Source organism: Amblyomma americanum, chromosome 7 (assembly GCF_052857255.1).
Source record: "Amblyomma americanum isolate KBUSLIRL-KWMA chromosome 7, ASM5285725v1, whole genome shotgun sequence".
Taxonomy (NCBI): Eukaryota; Metazoa; Arthropoda; class Arachnida; order Ixodida; family Ixodidae; genus Amblyomma; species Amblyomma americanum.
In genome coordinates this window covers 44,528,082-44,544,955 of record NC_135503.1, presented here as the reverse complement: position 1 = coordinate 44,544,955, position 16,874 = coordinate 44,528,082, and the positions used below count along the sequence as shown (strand labels likewise).

The window sequence follows — 16,874 nt, the reverse complement described above, 5'->3', positions numbered from 1 at the left end:
TATTAGAGCAGAAGATATTTCAAAATGCAAAATAATTTTACGCCAAATCAGTAATAAAAACACAGCAATCGCAGAAATATATTTTTGCTGCTTTCTGGGCCATAGCGTGGCTCTTCGAGCATGGTAGCCCGCTTTGGCACAGACAGTTACGTTGTTAGAGAGTTGTTGGCGCCGTGGTCACAGCTCTGCTCAGAGAAAGCAGCAGCAACAAAAATTGAGGTTATTTTGCTGCTCTTTATTATGCTGTAAGCACCAACCCGATCCTGTTTTGAGCGCTTAAAATTAAAAAGCAAGAAAATATGTCGCATGTGCGGCCACGCTCTAGCTGGCGGCAGTAGTCGGCGCTGCTCACGGATGGAGCTTTTCTCCACGAACTGCGGCCTGGCTGCCGCAGCGGCAGCGGAGCTTGAGGAGACGTATGAGCGATTGCGTTGCTCGACGTAAGGATGAGCGAAGCACGTCTGGCGCTGCCGGTATCTCGTGCTCGTTCGCTATCTGCTGATCGTCGGGATATGTTGCCGCGAGCTCGGAGGCCTCTTCAGTGCGTCGGCGTGCAGTCATCCTGACGCGATGTCGGACGGCAACGCGACGGACGGGAATGCGACGGTGGTCGCGTTCAGTGCTGGGAGCTACTTCGCTACGTCCGTGTGCCCCCAGTGGCTGGACACAAATCACTTACTCTTCCAACTGGCCAACATCTTTCTCTTCCTGTCGTATATGGCACCCGCTGGCCTCTACGGACTGCTCTACCTGCGCATATGCCTGACAGTAGGCAGCTTTTTCTTCGCCCTGTGGGGCTACGTAATCCTGTGCGCCTTCGACACCATGGTGTGGAACGCGTTCTTCACCGCCATCAACCTAGTGCATGTGTGCGTGCTCATGTACGTACTTCGGCCCGTGCGTCTGCCGCCAAACATGGAGTTGGTGTACCGCGAGCTCTTCCAGCCGCTGAAAGTGTCTCGGCAGCAGTTCCAGCCGGCAGCCGCCTGCGTCAAGACGCTGCGCGATCTGGAGCCGCAGGAGACATACTCGCTGGAAGGCGTCACGCGAGCAGACTGCCTCACGCTCGTGTTGAACGGCAGATTCCTGGTCTCGCACAAGAACCGACCGTTGCAGATCGTCGATCGGCTCGAGTTCCTAGACTCGCCCGAGTGGTTCGGCGTGTGCGGCGGCGGGGACAACTTCCAGGTGACCACGACGGCGATGGAGCGCTGCCGCGTGATCGTGTGGAACCGCGACAAGCTCAAGCTGACCATCAGCGGGGACAGCTTCCTCCAAGCAGTATTCGACAACGTCGTGGGCAAAGACGTCGTGCGAAAGCTACTCTTCGTCACCGAAACGACCACTCAGAACGGTCCGAGCGCCGACAGCGCGACCGAGACCACCAAGCTGCTCATCCAGATGAAAGAGGCTGCTGTTCGCGGTGTGGCTCACGGAGACAAGGGTGAGAAGCACACTGAGAAGGGCAGTGAAAAGCACGCTGAGAAGGGCAGTGAAAAGCACACTGGCAGTGAAAAACACACTGGCAGTGAAAAGCACACTGGCAGTGAAAAGCACAGTGAGAAGGGCATTGAAAAGCACACTGGCAGTGAAAAGCACAGTGAGAAGGGCGTTGAAAAGCACACTGGCAGTGAAAAGCACAGTGAGAAGCACAGTGAGAAGGGCAGTCATAAAGGCAGTGAAAAGTACAGTGAGAAAGGTGCTGAAAAGTACAGTGAGAAAAGTGCTGAAAAGTACAGTGAGAAAGGCAGTGAAAAGTTCAGTGGCAAGGTTGAAAAAGTTCATAAACATTCCAGCTTTCTGAAAAGCCCAGGAAAGCACTCGAGACGCGGCTCACATCAAACAGAGAAGTCTGAGAAAGTCGGGAAATCTCCCAGCTTTCCAAAAAGCCCGGAAAAGCCGTCGAGACATTCCTCACAGCATCACACTCCTTAGCTTTGTGACTGCTCTGAACGAGCAATGTGCGACTCATTAAGAGAACGATCTCGCTGACAGCCCGACCTCATTTGCTTTCGCCGTTGAACATCGTGGACTCTGGGCGAAAAGTCTGATTGAGAACGTAACTGGTGCTGTCTGCGCATTCTGGTGTATCTGGTAGTGCATGAGCAACACAGTAGCTAACTTACCATCTTCGCATCAGAATTTGTAGCCGCACAACTTTGAGACTGCTTAAGGGGAGAGCCTCGAGGGAGTTGAATTTTTCTTATTACTGTAAAATTTTTGTTGGGTCAGATACTTTTTTTTCTTTGCGGCTGATTAGGCAAACATACTTGATGCATCTTGCAGGACAAAGCGATGCCACAAATTGTGCCAAGCAAAGCTCTTTTGGCCATGTGTGTAGCAGGGTAGCCAAGGTGGTTAAGTTGCATTGTTTGCCCTTGGACTGACTCATGTGCTGCTCAACTGCAGAGTCCTAGTAGTTTTGCACAGCAGAGCACCATAGAAAATTGTCGTAGCACAGCCTTTGGTCAATAGATTTGTGCAATCATCATCACCGACATTGACAAGGGCAGTTTGCATTCATGCCCACCATATTTAAAAAGAAAATGGGCATGCCTCAACTACGAGGGCAGCAGAAATTGCATGCAGCAGCTTTGTGCTGCTAGTGATGTCATGAAAGCTGTACAAGCCATCATTGGCCAGGCATCTCACTTCGTTATGGGCAAAAACATTACTAGATATGAATAAGAGCTGTGCATGCATTTGTTTCAGGGAAGGCTAACTTCTAGTACAACTTGCACTTTTGAGCAAGTCTTTGCACCCTGACAGCTTCAGCATCGATGCTCAAAATTTTAATGCCGCATTAATGCCCAGTTGTGGCTGTCTGCACAAATTTCGCACTTTCAGCAATGCAGCTACCAGTGGCATGAGGGATGCCTGTCAGCTTATCGGTTGCGCCTACTGTCTGGGCATTTCATTTAGGCTTTTAATAAAATTAATAAAAACCTTCAGTTCTTTTCGCAATGCCCGACTACACTTTGTAGACCCCCATAAAGTGATTTCTGTACCGACCCCACATTTGCTGTGAAAACTTTGCGTAACAGTATTGAAATTCTGTGAAGTGTTCTGGCTTTAACTCAAATGGCCTTGGTAACATTCCAAAGCAACAGTGCACCCTCAGTGTAAATGCAGTGCTCGCAGTTTTGAAAGCCTTTTAAGGCACATGGTAAAGTGCGGTGGTTCTAATAAGATTTTATTGTTAAATAAATGTCGAGGCAATTTTAATGAAAGCCATGCATGACATGCTCTGCGACCTCTTGTGCATGGCTTAGTCCTCGATTGTTGCCAACATTTATTCACTGAGAGTCCAAGTTCAGTGGGAACAGCTTGGCTGCCTGGTGCCACCACTGTCTAGCGTAGACTCTGTGCTTGCCAGGGGACAGAGTTTTATTAGTCGGGCGGCGGCAGGACTTTGTAGGCTCCCTAATCATGATGCATTATCATCATCATGCATACAATGCACGTGGACTGCAGAAGCCTTATGTGGACCCTACATTTTCGAATGTCTGGCAGCATTGGGGCACCTGGCCAAATAGATTTAAATGTGAAGCAGTTTGTATGAAAGCCAGAGGCACGTCGCATACCATTTCTCTTACATGCGTGAATCGTAGCTGGAGGCACAAAGTTTTATTTTAGGAGTCGGTAAACCAATGGAGACAGTGTTTAAGCGATTTAATGTGGTGCAAGCATTCTCTCAACCCCAATGCATTCAATGCACTTGGGCCTTTTTTGGGAACGAGAAAAGGTGGTAACAGTTTCCTTTTCTTCCTTTTCAGACGATGCTCTGGTCAGTGTGTGGAGCTGGGGACGTCGTCCTCACTGTTCGGACCCGGAGACAGCAGTCTAGCTCGCCAGTGCTTAACTTCGTGCGAGGTCACACCCATCATATTTGCCAAATGCATTATCCCATTATTAAACTGTGCTCGAGAACAATGACTGCCTGGCCTGGTTTCTGCCTGCAAGGGCAGTGGTCCACAACAGTTATAGCACACTGAGAAAAGAAAGAAGAAAAGCCAGAGACCAATGACACATGTGTTTTATTCCACTCCGTGAATGTGTGTGACCATGGCACTGTGAGTAAGGGGATGAGTTTGCAAGTGCGACACAGCTGCAGCCACTAGTGCAGGTGGCACAAGTAAATGCTTATTTACAATGCTTCTGCAAAGAAAAATAAAACTTGAGATCCATGCTAGCCTGGAAAACAGGTTCTGCAAGAATTCCTTTCAAACTTGTCAGTGAATGCAGTGGTACAGGGTCGCGCCGAAATGAGAGAGAAGAGTCAGGTTGCATAAAATAACTAATCCTGTTCTTACTTATGCAATGAAGTTTAAAATGCCTCTCATGCAGGATCCGCCCCAAGAGAAACTGTTTAGAACACGGGAAAAAGTACACTTTTCATTCATACTCGTGAAGCAATCACTGGATAAAAGCAGATGATGTGTACCCTTCCATCCTGGAGCTGCCTGTACATGTCTGTCTACTCCTGCTAGGAGCTGGCCAAAAATTCATGGGGAAGCTTAATTCTTGCAGGACCAGAGTCCAGTGTGAACACAAAGCACGATCTGAAACACAAGCTAGTGTGCCGAGAGAAGGGAGTGTGGGCTGGCTTAGCTCTCAAGCTGATTAGTTGCCACACAGGCGAGTGGTTTGTCCTAGCGCTACGTTAGCAAAGTTACCAGGAGCAGCCAAACCACTAACAACAAGGCCCTTGCTCCAGCGCTGCCAACGTTTACATGAGGCCAACAGGACACCGTGAGAAGTCTGCTGTTGGCGGTTAGAAGAGCTTTCCCTATTCCATGTGCAATTCAGGAGATTCAAAGGAGTTTGCACAGAATCATGGGACATAGCCCTTCCCTTGCATCCATTGTATCTGCATCAGCAGTCCTGGATCAATCACTGATAAACAATTGAACATTGCACTCGCAGAGTATGTTCCAGTAATGTTTGCCTTTTCAAGGAGAGTATAAAATAAGCTTTGGAATGTCAGTTTTGGTGGTGCCTTCAGTCGGCTCACTAGAGAGTGTTCTAGATCATGTGCCATCAGCACGAAAAGAACTGTGAACACAGGAGCACACAGCCTGGCATTCACCTCTGGAACTCGGTGACAGCCTTTCAAACTGATAACACTGTTTTCGAAAACTACCAGTCAAGCCAGCTGCACCCTCAACATAGCGCCTCCTGCTGCTGCTTGGAGCTTCTATTAACACAAATCTGACTGCCAAAACACCGAAACCCTCCGTCGGAAGGAACGAAAGGTGTCGTTAACAGAAGTTTGAATTACACCCTTGCATCTAATTAATACCTGCTGTACTAAAGGTCACTGTTACTGGCTACTTTGACATTGCTGGTTATATGCTCTTATGTCCACATTGTTCGTTTCGTGCCAATGGCTCACAGTAGCAGCTGCCTTCAGCGCCAGGCAGCTGAACCGCGCGGGGGTGCAGAAGATGGGGATTCCCTCCGCTGAACCACCAACACCTTGCGGCCACCACTGAGCATCACGGGCCGTGCAACGGACACTCGCTCTCCTGTGCTTGCCGACAAACGCTTGACAATTTCCACTCGTTGTGCTGGTTGCTGCTGTGCCTGCTGCTGCAAGGTACCTGCGCATAGAAAACCAACAGTCAGTCTGCCCGTTTTGCAGCCCCCAATGGTTGATATTGGAGGTGTAGACACCTGTGCTCTAAGGGTCTTCCAATGCTCCCAGTAGACGAGCAATTAAACGGTATAACAGATGTGCAGCCACATTAATGCTCAGTTCACTTCTCCCACAGTTGACGAGAGAGAGCTTGAGAGAAACAAATGCATAGCCTGTGTCATGCATGCTGTGTTGCCGGAACCACCTCTTTCTCTCTGATAGCTATCAATTTAAATGCGATGTATCGTACAAGGCTGTTGTAAGTTGGGAATGCTACATAGTGCTAAAAAATTATCTTCAGATAGTGTAAATCTCCCCAATTTCTCTAAAAAAATGAGGGGTAGTTGCAATATTTGGAATCTGAATGAAAGCCAGGTGCGCTAAATTTGTGCACTGGCCTTCAAGTGAGAACTAAGATAAACAGCTTGTACAGTGAGTGAGTACACTTCATTAAATATAAACAGGCCCCAAGTAATAAAGGAGCACTTCCTCATTACCATCCACCCAAAAACAGCCATAGGGCTACAAAGGAAAGCTGTATAGCTTTCCTTAGTAGCCATAGGGCTACAAAGGAAAGCTGTATAGATTTCCAGCTTTTCTTTGTAGCCGTATGACTGTTTTTGGGTGGATGCTAGTGAGTAATTGCTCCTGTATTACAAATCTACTCCATCTTGGGGGTTCCCCTAAACATCGGAACAGGCCCCCATGTCCAGGGACACAGGGAAATGTCTTAGGCAGAGGGCACCACTACGCACTATTTTATAAATCACCAGAAATAAGACCTTGTAAGGCTATGCATCAAGAAATATACCGACAGCGATATTCGACGTTTTTAGCATACCGGAGACGTGCTAGCGGAGACGTATACCGGTTTACCGGACCCCTCCAGCGCAAGCACAGTGGCATTAGACACCCTTAGCATACCGTGTACAGGTAACTTTGCCATTACCGGAGTACCGGGAGCCCGCCTGCCGGCGGTGAGCACGCGCTGATTGGTCCCGATGCTGCATGCGCACGCGCAGCTGCCGGGTGCCTGGCGTCATCTGGCGCCAAGACTATTTCCGCATGCGGATTGGCTGCGCGCGGGCTCCCGGTACTCCGGTAACGTTAACACAGTACACGGTATGCTAAAGGTGTCTATTGTTGGGGTCAGGGGGAGTCACTGCGCGTGCGCAGTAGGGGTTCGGTAAGCCGGCATACGTCTTCGCTAGTACGTCTCCGGTATGGTAAAAACGTCTATGCTCTGTGGGAGAGAGCACGAATCTGCACGCATGGAATGTCCGTCCGAGTGTATTTTGACCGAACATTTTCCTGCTGGCTGCTGTTCCCATCGCCTTTGCAATCAAGAATGGAAAATACCAACGAAGAGCGGAGCCACTCTAACGTCAGTTTTACGGCGTCGAAACACACAGCACACACAACGGTCTCGCGCCCAGCCTTTCATCTTCGCGGTAGGCGGCAATCCTGTATTTAAAAAAAAGCAAGAAGAAAGAAACGAACAAACAATGGCACGACGGAGCCGAGTTTGACGCGCGATAACATTCGTGACCCGCGCGCGACTGGCACGCGGAGCTGCTCTCGGCGCTTAACAGCAAAAAAAAAAAAAAGACATTCTGCTCGCCGTACCCGGACACTTGACAATTTACAGCCAGCGCGCCGCTAAAATAAGAACGAAAATGAGCAAGCGCACGCGTTCCGCGAAAGGAACCGCTGCGCCCAGGCTCTACGCGGACAGGGTGGTGCCGCGACAGAATGCGGACGGAAGCAGAAGGGCGCATCGCAGTCACGAGTCGGACGACCAGCGGCATGCGGGGGGTGCCAACTCGAGCCGGACAGCACCGCACGATTGATCCGTACGCGAACACGATAAGTTTCGATATCGGCGGCAAGTCAAGGACGGCCACGTACGGCGCCTTAGACGAGAGTCTCACAACCCAGGACGTGCTACAGTTATCTCGAGTCTTCGGCTTTCGGCCACCCCGTTGCCAACAGCAGACTGCGCTATCGCGGCGCAGGTGAACGTTTCGTGCACGATGGGCTGCTGAAGCAAACCGCTGCGCCATGCATGTAGCCGTGCTGCGGAACGACAAAAAAAGAAAACCGAAGCGCGACATGAAAAGAAGCGCCAAATGCCCACACACACATATCAGACACACAAAACGGTACGCGCGCCCAGCAAGTTTGAACGCCGTACCGCATTACAACGACACAAAAGCTGCAAGGCACGGCCGCATGAATGCCACCCGCTAAGCATCGCAGTGAAAAAGCTCTTGTTGGCTGAGCAGCAGTTGCATGTGCAAATGCTGAACATGATCTTTCTTTCTTTCTAACGTCACCTCTTCCCTCTGCGTGCGGTCAGATTGTCTAAGCATAAGGAAATTGCTACACCTTCCATTTTTTCACAACCTGTCTCCCGACCAGTCTAATCGCCTGCAGAAACCAGGTTGGCATGCATCGATAGGTAACTTGCACTTTTTGCTGCTAACAAACATCAACACAGTAATAAAAAGCTAAAGAATCGATTTTTAATAGGGTTTTTACAGCCACACTAAACTCTCCTTTCCATATGGAGGTGCAGGGCCCCTTTATTTTCGCAAGAATATAAGGCCTTGAGAGTCCTCAGGCAGTCTGCCAAGAGCAAAAATGTTATGAAATGCACGGAAGGAGGAGGATGTGGGAATTAAGACGGTAATGCAAGTGTTACATGCACCTGCCCTGATCTCCAGGTAGGGTGGTGAGCTGTTTCATGCCATCCAAAGCTGCAGAGCACAATCGGTGTGAAGCAAGTGTTAGAAATTAAAAAAACACAAATACTCTCGTATACCAGCCACACAGTAATCACTGTGGCTAATGTTGTTGACAATGAATGCAACCGTTAAAACCAGAAGTCACATACTGACTTCCACATGTCTAGAAGCAATATTCTCATAATGAGGCTGCATCAATTCATTCATAATCAAGGTGCTATTAAAAATATTGTGCAACTGCAGCTGACCTTCATGAATTGTTGCACTCTAAAAAATGGCGTAACGCCCTTTCTTTCTTCAAAATTTGCCAAATGTGTGGAGGAAAAAATACAGAATAATTACAATTAAAATTAGTCCTTCAATGAAGTGACTGCTTCCTATACTTTTTACAGTTAACTTGCATCACTACTTTCAAGGTAACATAAGCATGACAATAAAAAAAAAAGCTTCATACTTAGCACAGACAGTAGGTGAACCGGATGATGACAAGCAATGCCCCTCCATAAGACCAATCCGCTTAGCTCTCCACGCTTCCTAAGTCATGCACAGATTTAGGAGGAAGTTTGAGCATGGCAATGAATTGTGACGACTGACTTTAGCACAACACAGAAGGGACTGAAGAAAGGAGACGCAGCCAAAGGCTAACTTCCGACAGCTGAAACTTATTGATGGAGCCAGTTACACATAACAGCTGTCGCAGCTAAGTGGAACAATTTTTCTGCAGTATTTTTTTTAACTAACTACCAAACTTTTAAAATTTTGGTTTCAGGAAAAATATGAAAATTTTAAAGTTGTAAGTCGTCTTGAATAACAGTCGGCTGAAATGTTTGCAACAAGGTATTGCTTACATACATTTTTACCAGCTCAAAAATAAAGCGTGCAAAATTCGAAACTGACCACTTCACAGTAGTGCTACTTGAGAGCTCCAAGATGCAAAGCAAAAAAAAAAAAGTCCAGTTACCTGCTGAATACTGTCTCCAACAGGGCTTTGCCTTTGCACTGGGCACAGGATATGAGATAACTGGATTTTTGCCTTTGACAGCGGCGTGCCTTGCGGCACTCAAGAGCGGTGCTGTCAAGTGGAAGATACTGAATTTTGCGCGCTTTATTTTAAGACTGGTAAATAAAGCTACATAAAAGGTACCTTGTTGCAAACATTTCAGTTGTCTGTTTTTCAAGATGGTCTACAACTTTCTAATTAGTTGTTTTCTCCAAAGCCAATATTTAAAAAGTTAGCCTAAGAGCTAAATAACTAACTTTACAGATTAATCAAAAAGAAAAAGATACTGCAGATTAGGTCGCACGACTCTCAGCAGAATTGAGTTGGCTTCACTTGTCCGGGACACTTCATCTTTTTTACAAACTTGCTTATATTTATCTCAGAAACCTGGTATATTCCATATAGCATATGCTGACAAGGATGTAGGAAAGGTGAAAGCATACATGAGCACTGTCTCATAACTAGTGTCTTTTTTGCAAAGGGAAAAATATAAAGCAAAACCATAAAACCATGCTGATCCTGCACTTTAACAAAAAAAAAAAAATGCTTGTGTATCTTGAAACTGGTCATATTTTGGTAGCATATATGGCTTTTTGTGCCAACCTGTGTGATGCATCTGTTTCGTACTCAGGTTTTTTATGTTCTCTTATGCTTTATATTTGTTGCTTTCACAATAAAGGCACTAGTGATTGACAGCGATCTTGTAAGCAGTCAACTTTTTTTTGTTCTCATCCGTTAGTGCTGAAGACACCTATGAAAGCACTCCACCTCACCTCGCCAGTTAACACCTCTTGCATATGTACCACCCCTATCCAAAAAGAAGCAAAACAAATCTTTCTAACAGAGTTTAAAGATACAGTAGACAAACTGGAACTTTCAGCAAACAGAGATTTTTGTTTGAATTATCATAAGTGGGCCCTAATATGATCCAAGACTAGTAAGATTTACTTAAAGAACATCTGTTAATACAAACAGTATTTTGGTACCTTTTCTCTATACAGAACACAAAATATGAGTGAAAGGCACTGGTCTGTTACAGTCGTATGAGACCGTGGGTGCAATTGTCACATGCCAGCAGGCTTATTTGTCACCCTGTATAATGAGGGGAACATACATAGCTGGCATTTAGGCTCGCACCAACGTGTGTTGAGGGAGCCTTGAAACCCATACATGACCGTTCACCATGTCGCCGAATGTGTGCACACCAACCGAACATGTTAAGCCTATGCCAACTTGCACCCGTTTTTTTTTATAGCCTGCATCGGCTTCACTGTTTAGAAAATGGATCTTAGAGAACAATGCTATGGAGTCCACAGAGGTAACTATTCGGAATATTTTTCTCAGTTTCCTTAGTGCTGAAGCCGATATGTGCAGCTGTAAAAGAGCACACGCGGCAGCGATTTCATAGTCAGTTCCCATTTTGGTCACATAAGCATGCTAGCCAGAACCCTTAGTTACTGGCTGAAAAGATTTTTGTGCATTTTGCACAGTGCTTGACTGAGAGGGTTGTGTGCGGTAACTTCAACATGCCGCATGGAATGGGTATGGAAGTGTTGAGTGCCGTAACAGACACACATACTCGTAGTGAAATGGCCAGTGAGGTTCAGCTCAAGTTCATTAATATCCCTGTGTCGGAAAATTTTACTGCATAAAAATCAGACATCAAATACATGGGCTTCTATGAGAACTTCAAAGGGGAATGACTATTCCTGTTATATCCATTATATACGCCGTTTAATAGTTTGACTGCAGAGGAAAACTATGTTTATTGGCACCAGAAAAAAATCCATATACGAAAGTTAACAAATGGCCCCTCAAAACACTGCCAAATATTCTCACATCATATTTATAGGAAATGGTCACCTACTTTGGAGAGACAAATAAAAATGAAAAATTGGTTTTTGAGGAAATGAAATGGTGCAGCAACTGTCTCACATCTTGGCGAACACCTGAACACCCCTCCCCCCCCCCCCAACCATCCCCCATAAGGGAAGGGATAAAGGAGGGAGTGAAAAAAGGAGGTGCTCTACCTGGGGATCCTTAACGTGCACTGACATCGCACAGCACGCGGGCGCATTTTGCGTTTCGCCTGCATCGAAACGCGGCCGCCGCGGTCGGGTTTGAACCTGGGAACTCCGACTCAGTAGCCGAGCGTCCTAACCACCCAGTCCCCGTGGCGGGTAATACGCGGCAACTACGATTTCTCGGCGTTCCATCAAATGCTTTACTGAGTGCAGAACGTGTCGGGAACGTCGAAACAGGACTGCTACAAAATGGTAGGTGCTTCCTCTTTCACAGCGCAACACGATGCCCGTGTGAAAAGGCTTCACCGCAAACACAGCGAATAGTTCGTGATGAGCGCGCACTTTCAGCGTACCAGCGAGAACCACGCGGACGGAAATTAGGGGAACGCATGTTCGCGCCAGAACGGCGTGACGCCTGCTCTAAAAGAAAAGAAAAAGAAGGTGGAAGGCCAAAATATAAAAAAAGAAGGAAAAGTACAGCGACAAGGAAATCGGAGTACTTAACGGCGCGCAGCGGAAGGCCAAAATAAAAAAAAAACAAGGAAAAGTACGGCGACAAGGAAATCGGAGTTTAACGCCGCGCAGCCGGGCTTGGCGGACTGATGCGCGGCAGATAGCCAATATCGCCGCGGGCTGGACTGGTAGCGAAGCTCAGACGCAACCATACGGCGACGGGGGGTGCTCCGACCGTCGTCACAACTGCCGTTGCTCCCACGTCACAGATTGAGCACACGTCAGAGCTTGAGCGGGCAAAAGTGTGCCCCGCAACCCAGAGCTCCGCAATCCAAGCTTGAGGAGGGATGTTTGAACGATCGCTTGGCGTGTCGCGGTGCGACCGGCTAATTTTCATCTGAAGCGGCATTGCTAAACTTAAGTATTCGGCATGGGCATTGCCACCTCTAGAAAGAGGCGATGTCATAGGTCGCCGCTCTTTCGCGCGCCTGTAATCTCTGGAGTAAGAAAACAAAAAAGTCTGACAAGGCTGGACGCGGATTTCAAATCTCTCTCCATCTCGCACGCAAACACACACACACACACACACACACAAACAAAAATTCGGTTTTTCAAAAATCTATTCGTGTGACTCGTTTTCTATGCTGTCATGACGTTTCCTTGAGGGAACCTACCAGGAAAGTACCCTAGCAAAAACTGTTCCATCAACCACGGTGGTATGCCTACAAAGACTCATAGCATACCGCGATCCACTACCGTAATCCGAGCTTCCTTGCGCCGCCAGTGCGCAGGCGCTGATTGGTCCCTACGCGGCACACGTGCGCGCAGCTTCCCGGCACCGCCAAGCACCTGGCGCCCCGCGGAAGCGGATCGCGGCAGCTACCGTGAGCCGCCTCCGCGGGTCACCATTGCGCGCACGCAGGTCGCCCTGATGGCACCAGAAGGCGCCAGGTGCCTGCAAGCTGTAATTCTAGCAAGCTGTGCCCGTGGACCCGAGGACAGGAGCTAATTAATGCCACAGAGGAAAACAAAAAAAAAAGGTAAAATGTATCGCACGCGATATTAGCTAGGAGGAGAGGGCGAGATAATACTATACTCCGTTTCATACATCAGGTAATGATGGTTTATGGGGGTTTAACATCCCAAAGCGACTCAGGCTATGAGGGACGCCGCAGTGAAGGGCTTCGGAAACTTCGACCACCTGGGGTTCTTTAATGTGCACTGACATCGCACAGTACACGGGCCTCTAGAATTTCGCCTCCATCGAAATTCGACCACCGCGGACGGTATCGAAACCGCGTCTTTCGGATCAGCAGTCAAGCACCATAACCACGGAGCCACCGCGGCGGCCGCTAAGGGTAATGAACATAGATGAAACATGGCTGCAGAAGTCTAGGTAGTGACCACAACATATCAAGCTGAGTTTCAGAAGAGAAACCAAAGTAGGATTCAGGCAAGATCAACAACCAGATGTGATCTTTTACTCAGAAGAGCAACTGGAAGCAGCAATCAAACAAACTGAAGAAGTAATTTCTGAGGATAATAAGACAGAATGGACTTACACAAATTTAACTCATTTTTTTTTTTAGCTTGAGTTTGCTAAGGCGGGGATCAGGCCAAAAGGAAAAAGAAGACTCAAACATAAGAGCTGGCGGAATGAGGAGGTCAAGAAGGTCATCGAGAAACCGCCAGGAAGCTTCCAGGGAACACTGATATTCCAAGCAAAAAGGGGGAACCAGAAGCTGAAGCAGAAAGAAAATGGGATACCTGAACTGTAAAAGGGTAGCATCCTATTTGATCAATGAGAAAATTAGAAGAAAGGGGGCCCAATAGTTGTCAAAGGTAAACAAAGAAGAAAAGCAGCCAAGAAATTTAGGAAAAATCTGAACTCCGTGAGTACTAATATGATAAGGCTAGAGAAGAGGTTTGTAGTTACAGGCCAAGGTATTTGGCTCGAAGGGGATGAGGCAATGGAATGTAAATGAACAATGATGACAGATAAAACTTAAAAAGCAAATAAATGTTCCATACCTTATCAGAAGAGGACAGACTGGTTACTGCAATGGATTCACTTGGACAATGAGTGGGAAAGGTCAGAGAAGAAGGTTCCTAGTAGCAGTCGACAGGACCGGTATTCTAATTATGTTAATAAAGAAATTGGGACCAAAATCTAAGCAAACATTAAGAGAGGTAGTGAGCAAAGTGACAACAGATGGGAAAGCCCCCTATGGATGGAGACTAAGCAGGATGAACATGATATATAACAGAAAGTAGGACAAAGCTGATAAAGAACTACTGTCCCATAAGAGTGACATCGGTGGTTTACAGGGTGGTGATGCAGATTATAAAAGACAGACTGCAGGCATGGGCAAAGAACAAGGGAGTGCTAGGGGAACTACAAAATGGGTTCCAGAGAGGAAAATCTGTACATTGATGCACTGTATAGAGATTGCTGAGAAGGAACATGGGCTCCTGTGGTTAGAATTTCTTGATGTCAAGGGAGCCTAGAACAGTGTAATTAAGGTGGATTTATGGGACATACTCAGCACTTTGGATCTGGAAGATGGGGTAACCAATCTTTGAAAAGATATCTATGAAGTAACAAGGTGCTTATAATATAGGAAAAAAAAAAATTGATCACAACCTAGAGAGATAGAGCAGTAGCTTAGACAAGGGTGTTCTCTGTTACCTTTGTTGTTCATGTTGTAGCTACAAGGATTACTGACCAAACTAGAGAGGAGCGGGCTTGGCTACCTTTTATTTTTTCAAGCAAGGAGAATGGATTGAACAGTCATTATCAGGAATAACCTATGTGGATGATAGAGTGCTAGTGGCTGACAACAAGGAAAATTTTCACAGGTTGATGGACATCTGCAGTACAGAGCGAGATAAGATTAGGTCTGACGTTTAGTAAAAAAAAAACCAACAGTCATGACTTTTAATGATGAGGGAGGCAAGCATAGGATACAGGAGGTCACACTAGAGGTAGCAGATAAGTACAAGTATCTTGGGGTGTGGATAAATAATGGTGCTGAGTATCTGACTGAGCATGAAAAACACAATGCCTAATGGTAGCAGGATTGCAGCTGTCATGTAAAATAGGGCATTGTGAAATTAGAATAGGTACTAAGTGGTAAGAAAGGTCTGGAAAGAGGTGATGGTTCCTAGTCTGAATTTCCGCAATGCGCTTTTATGCATGAGACCAAAGGTTCAAGCAAGGTTAAAAATCAACACATGTCCACAGACACTGAATCACAAAAATTCTAAGCATGTCTTGACCTGTAACATGCATGTAGAAATGCAAGGAATGTTCACCCAGTCTTCTACCACAATTTGTTACTTCTACGGTTTTTTTCACAAGATTCAGGGACTAAATAAATAGCAGAAAAAAATGCCCACGAGACAATACACTGAAATTTTGCGAGAGTAGTTATATCTTTGGTAGCGGCGGCGATGGAGCTCACACACGGACTAAGTGAGCTCTTTCACCTATTCCAGACTATGACCTGCAATGCAGCGCTGGGGCTCCTGTGGGTGTAAGCACTAAAAGAGACCTTTTTTTTTTTCAACATGGCACTTCCTGACATCGTAGATCCCTGCGCCTTTGAGGGACTTTGGCGGGACTGCCGCCAGTTTGGACCGGCCGCAAAGTTGGAACTTATCGTGCACATCTAGTGGGCATTGTCGCTCAGACTGCAATCACTTTGGTAGAGACGGTGACAAAGCACGCACACGGAATGGCTGAGCTCTTCTACCTATTCCAGGTTGGTGAAATTGCCTTTACATTTACGTCCGATATAACTGTCATGCCGTCGCTGCTGCTGCCAAGGGTGTGTCATTTGGTGTTTCTGTGCTGGAGGCCTGGTTTTTGTTCAGGTAGTAACTTTAGTTTTGTGCACACTTTTGACAGAATGGGTGAGAGGCAGATTAGAAGCTTAGGTGAAATAGCTTCGGCCCTTTGCGAAAAACAGCCTAGCAGTATTAAGGAAGTTGTCAAAGCACTCTCGGAGCTTGTAAGTAAGCTCGACTCTTTTGCGGCACACATCCGAAAAGATGTTGCAGTATCGTGCTGCTTGAATGCAGAAATTCAAGCTGAGCTCAGTGAAATACGCACCTCTCTCGATTTTCTCAATCAAGGTTTTGAGGCATTCAAGGCTGACGTTGACGTGTTTCATCATGAACTGGATGAAGTGAAAAATCAGGGCAATCACTGTCGCAAAGAATGCCATGAACTAAAGAAGGAACTTCAAAAGCTCAGGAGAGAGGTCGCTGAACTAAAACAGTACAGGAGAAACATGAATGTTGAAATTCAGGGTATCCCAGTCGCTCCAAAAGAAGATAGCAGACTCGGTTCGTACTTGTGTGACCGATGTTGACATTGACATAGTGCACCATATGTCAACATAGTGCACCATATGTCAACATAGTGCACCATATGCAGTAAAAAAACAAAGATAAACACAATGTGATTGTGAAGTTTGCTACGCGTGCTGCAAGAGATAAGTTTCTTGCCGCGTCCAGAAAGCAATGTTTGACACTGGTACTCTCGGTTTTGAGGACAAAGATCCCCTGTATATAAACGAACACCTGTGCTTCGAAAATAAGGTGTGGTTGGGCAAAGCTTGCCGGGCTCGCTATGAAAAGGATTGGAAGTCGTAAGGGTCACACAGGGCAAAATCTTGTTATGCAAAACCGAGACCTCCCCGGTGCTACACATCACATGTGAGGAAGACCTGAAAAGGGTGGTGTAGCCGACCGACAAATCTTGTCTGCTGTACTCCTCTGTTTTCATTACGCTTTGTCTTTTCGTGAAATTTATCAGTTGATGCAAAATCAGGATGTGATCTCGATTTATCATTGTAACATCCGACATCTTCAAAAGAACATAAATTAGTTGGTAGCACATATATCTCACTAGAGTTTGAGAATTGTTTTAACTGCTCTGAGTGAAACATGGCTTAAATATGGTGAAACCCCATCCATTCCCGGATACAAACTGTGCTCTATGCCAT

General features: G+C 46.6%; 2 protein-coding genes across 3 annotated transcripts in view; one reads left to right on the top strand and one right to left on the bottom strand.

Annotated features, from left to right (window-relative positions):
* Nucleotides 1–173: 173 nt before the first annotated feature.
* On the top strand, nucleotides 174–3,936 carry LOC144098994 (popeye domain-containing protein 1-like). The gene is made up of 2 exons (XM_077631985.1): nucleotides 174–1,444; nucleotides 3,777–3,936. Exons 1-2 carry the CDS (start codon nucleotides 571–573, stop codon nucleotides 3,845–3,847), a joined length of 945 nt encoding a protein of 314 aa, XP_077488111.1. The 5' UTR covers nucleotides 174–570; the 3' UTR covers nucleotides 3,848–3,936.
* A 45-nt stretch (nucleotides 3,937–3,981) lies between these two features.
* Nucleotides 3,982–16,874, bottom strand: part of LOC144098992 (uncharacterized) — a 39,492-nt gene continuing 26,599 nt past the window's right edge. Inside the window, exon 7 of one of the 2 annotated variants that reach the window (XM_077631983.1) lies at nucleotides 3,982–5,603. In XM_077631983.1, coding sequence (XP_077488109.1) covers nucleotides 5,410–5,603 — 194 coding nt within the window. In that variant the 3' untranslated portion in view covers nucleotides 3,982–5,409. The remainder of the gene's footprint in view (nucleotides 5,604–16,874) is intronic. The other variant, XR_013307281.1, reaches the window with a different exon arrangement.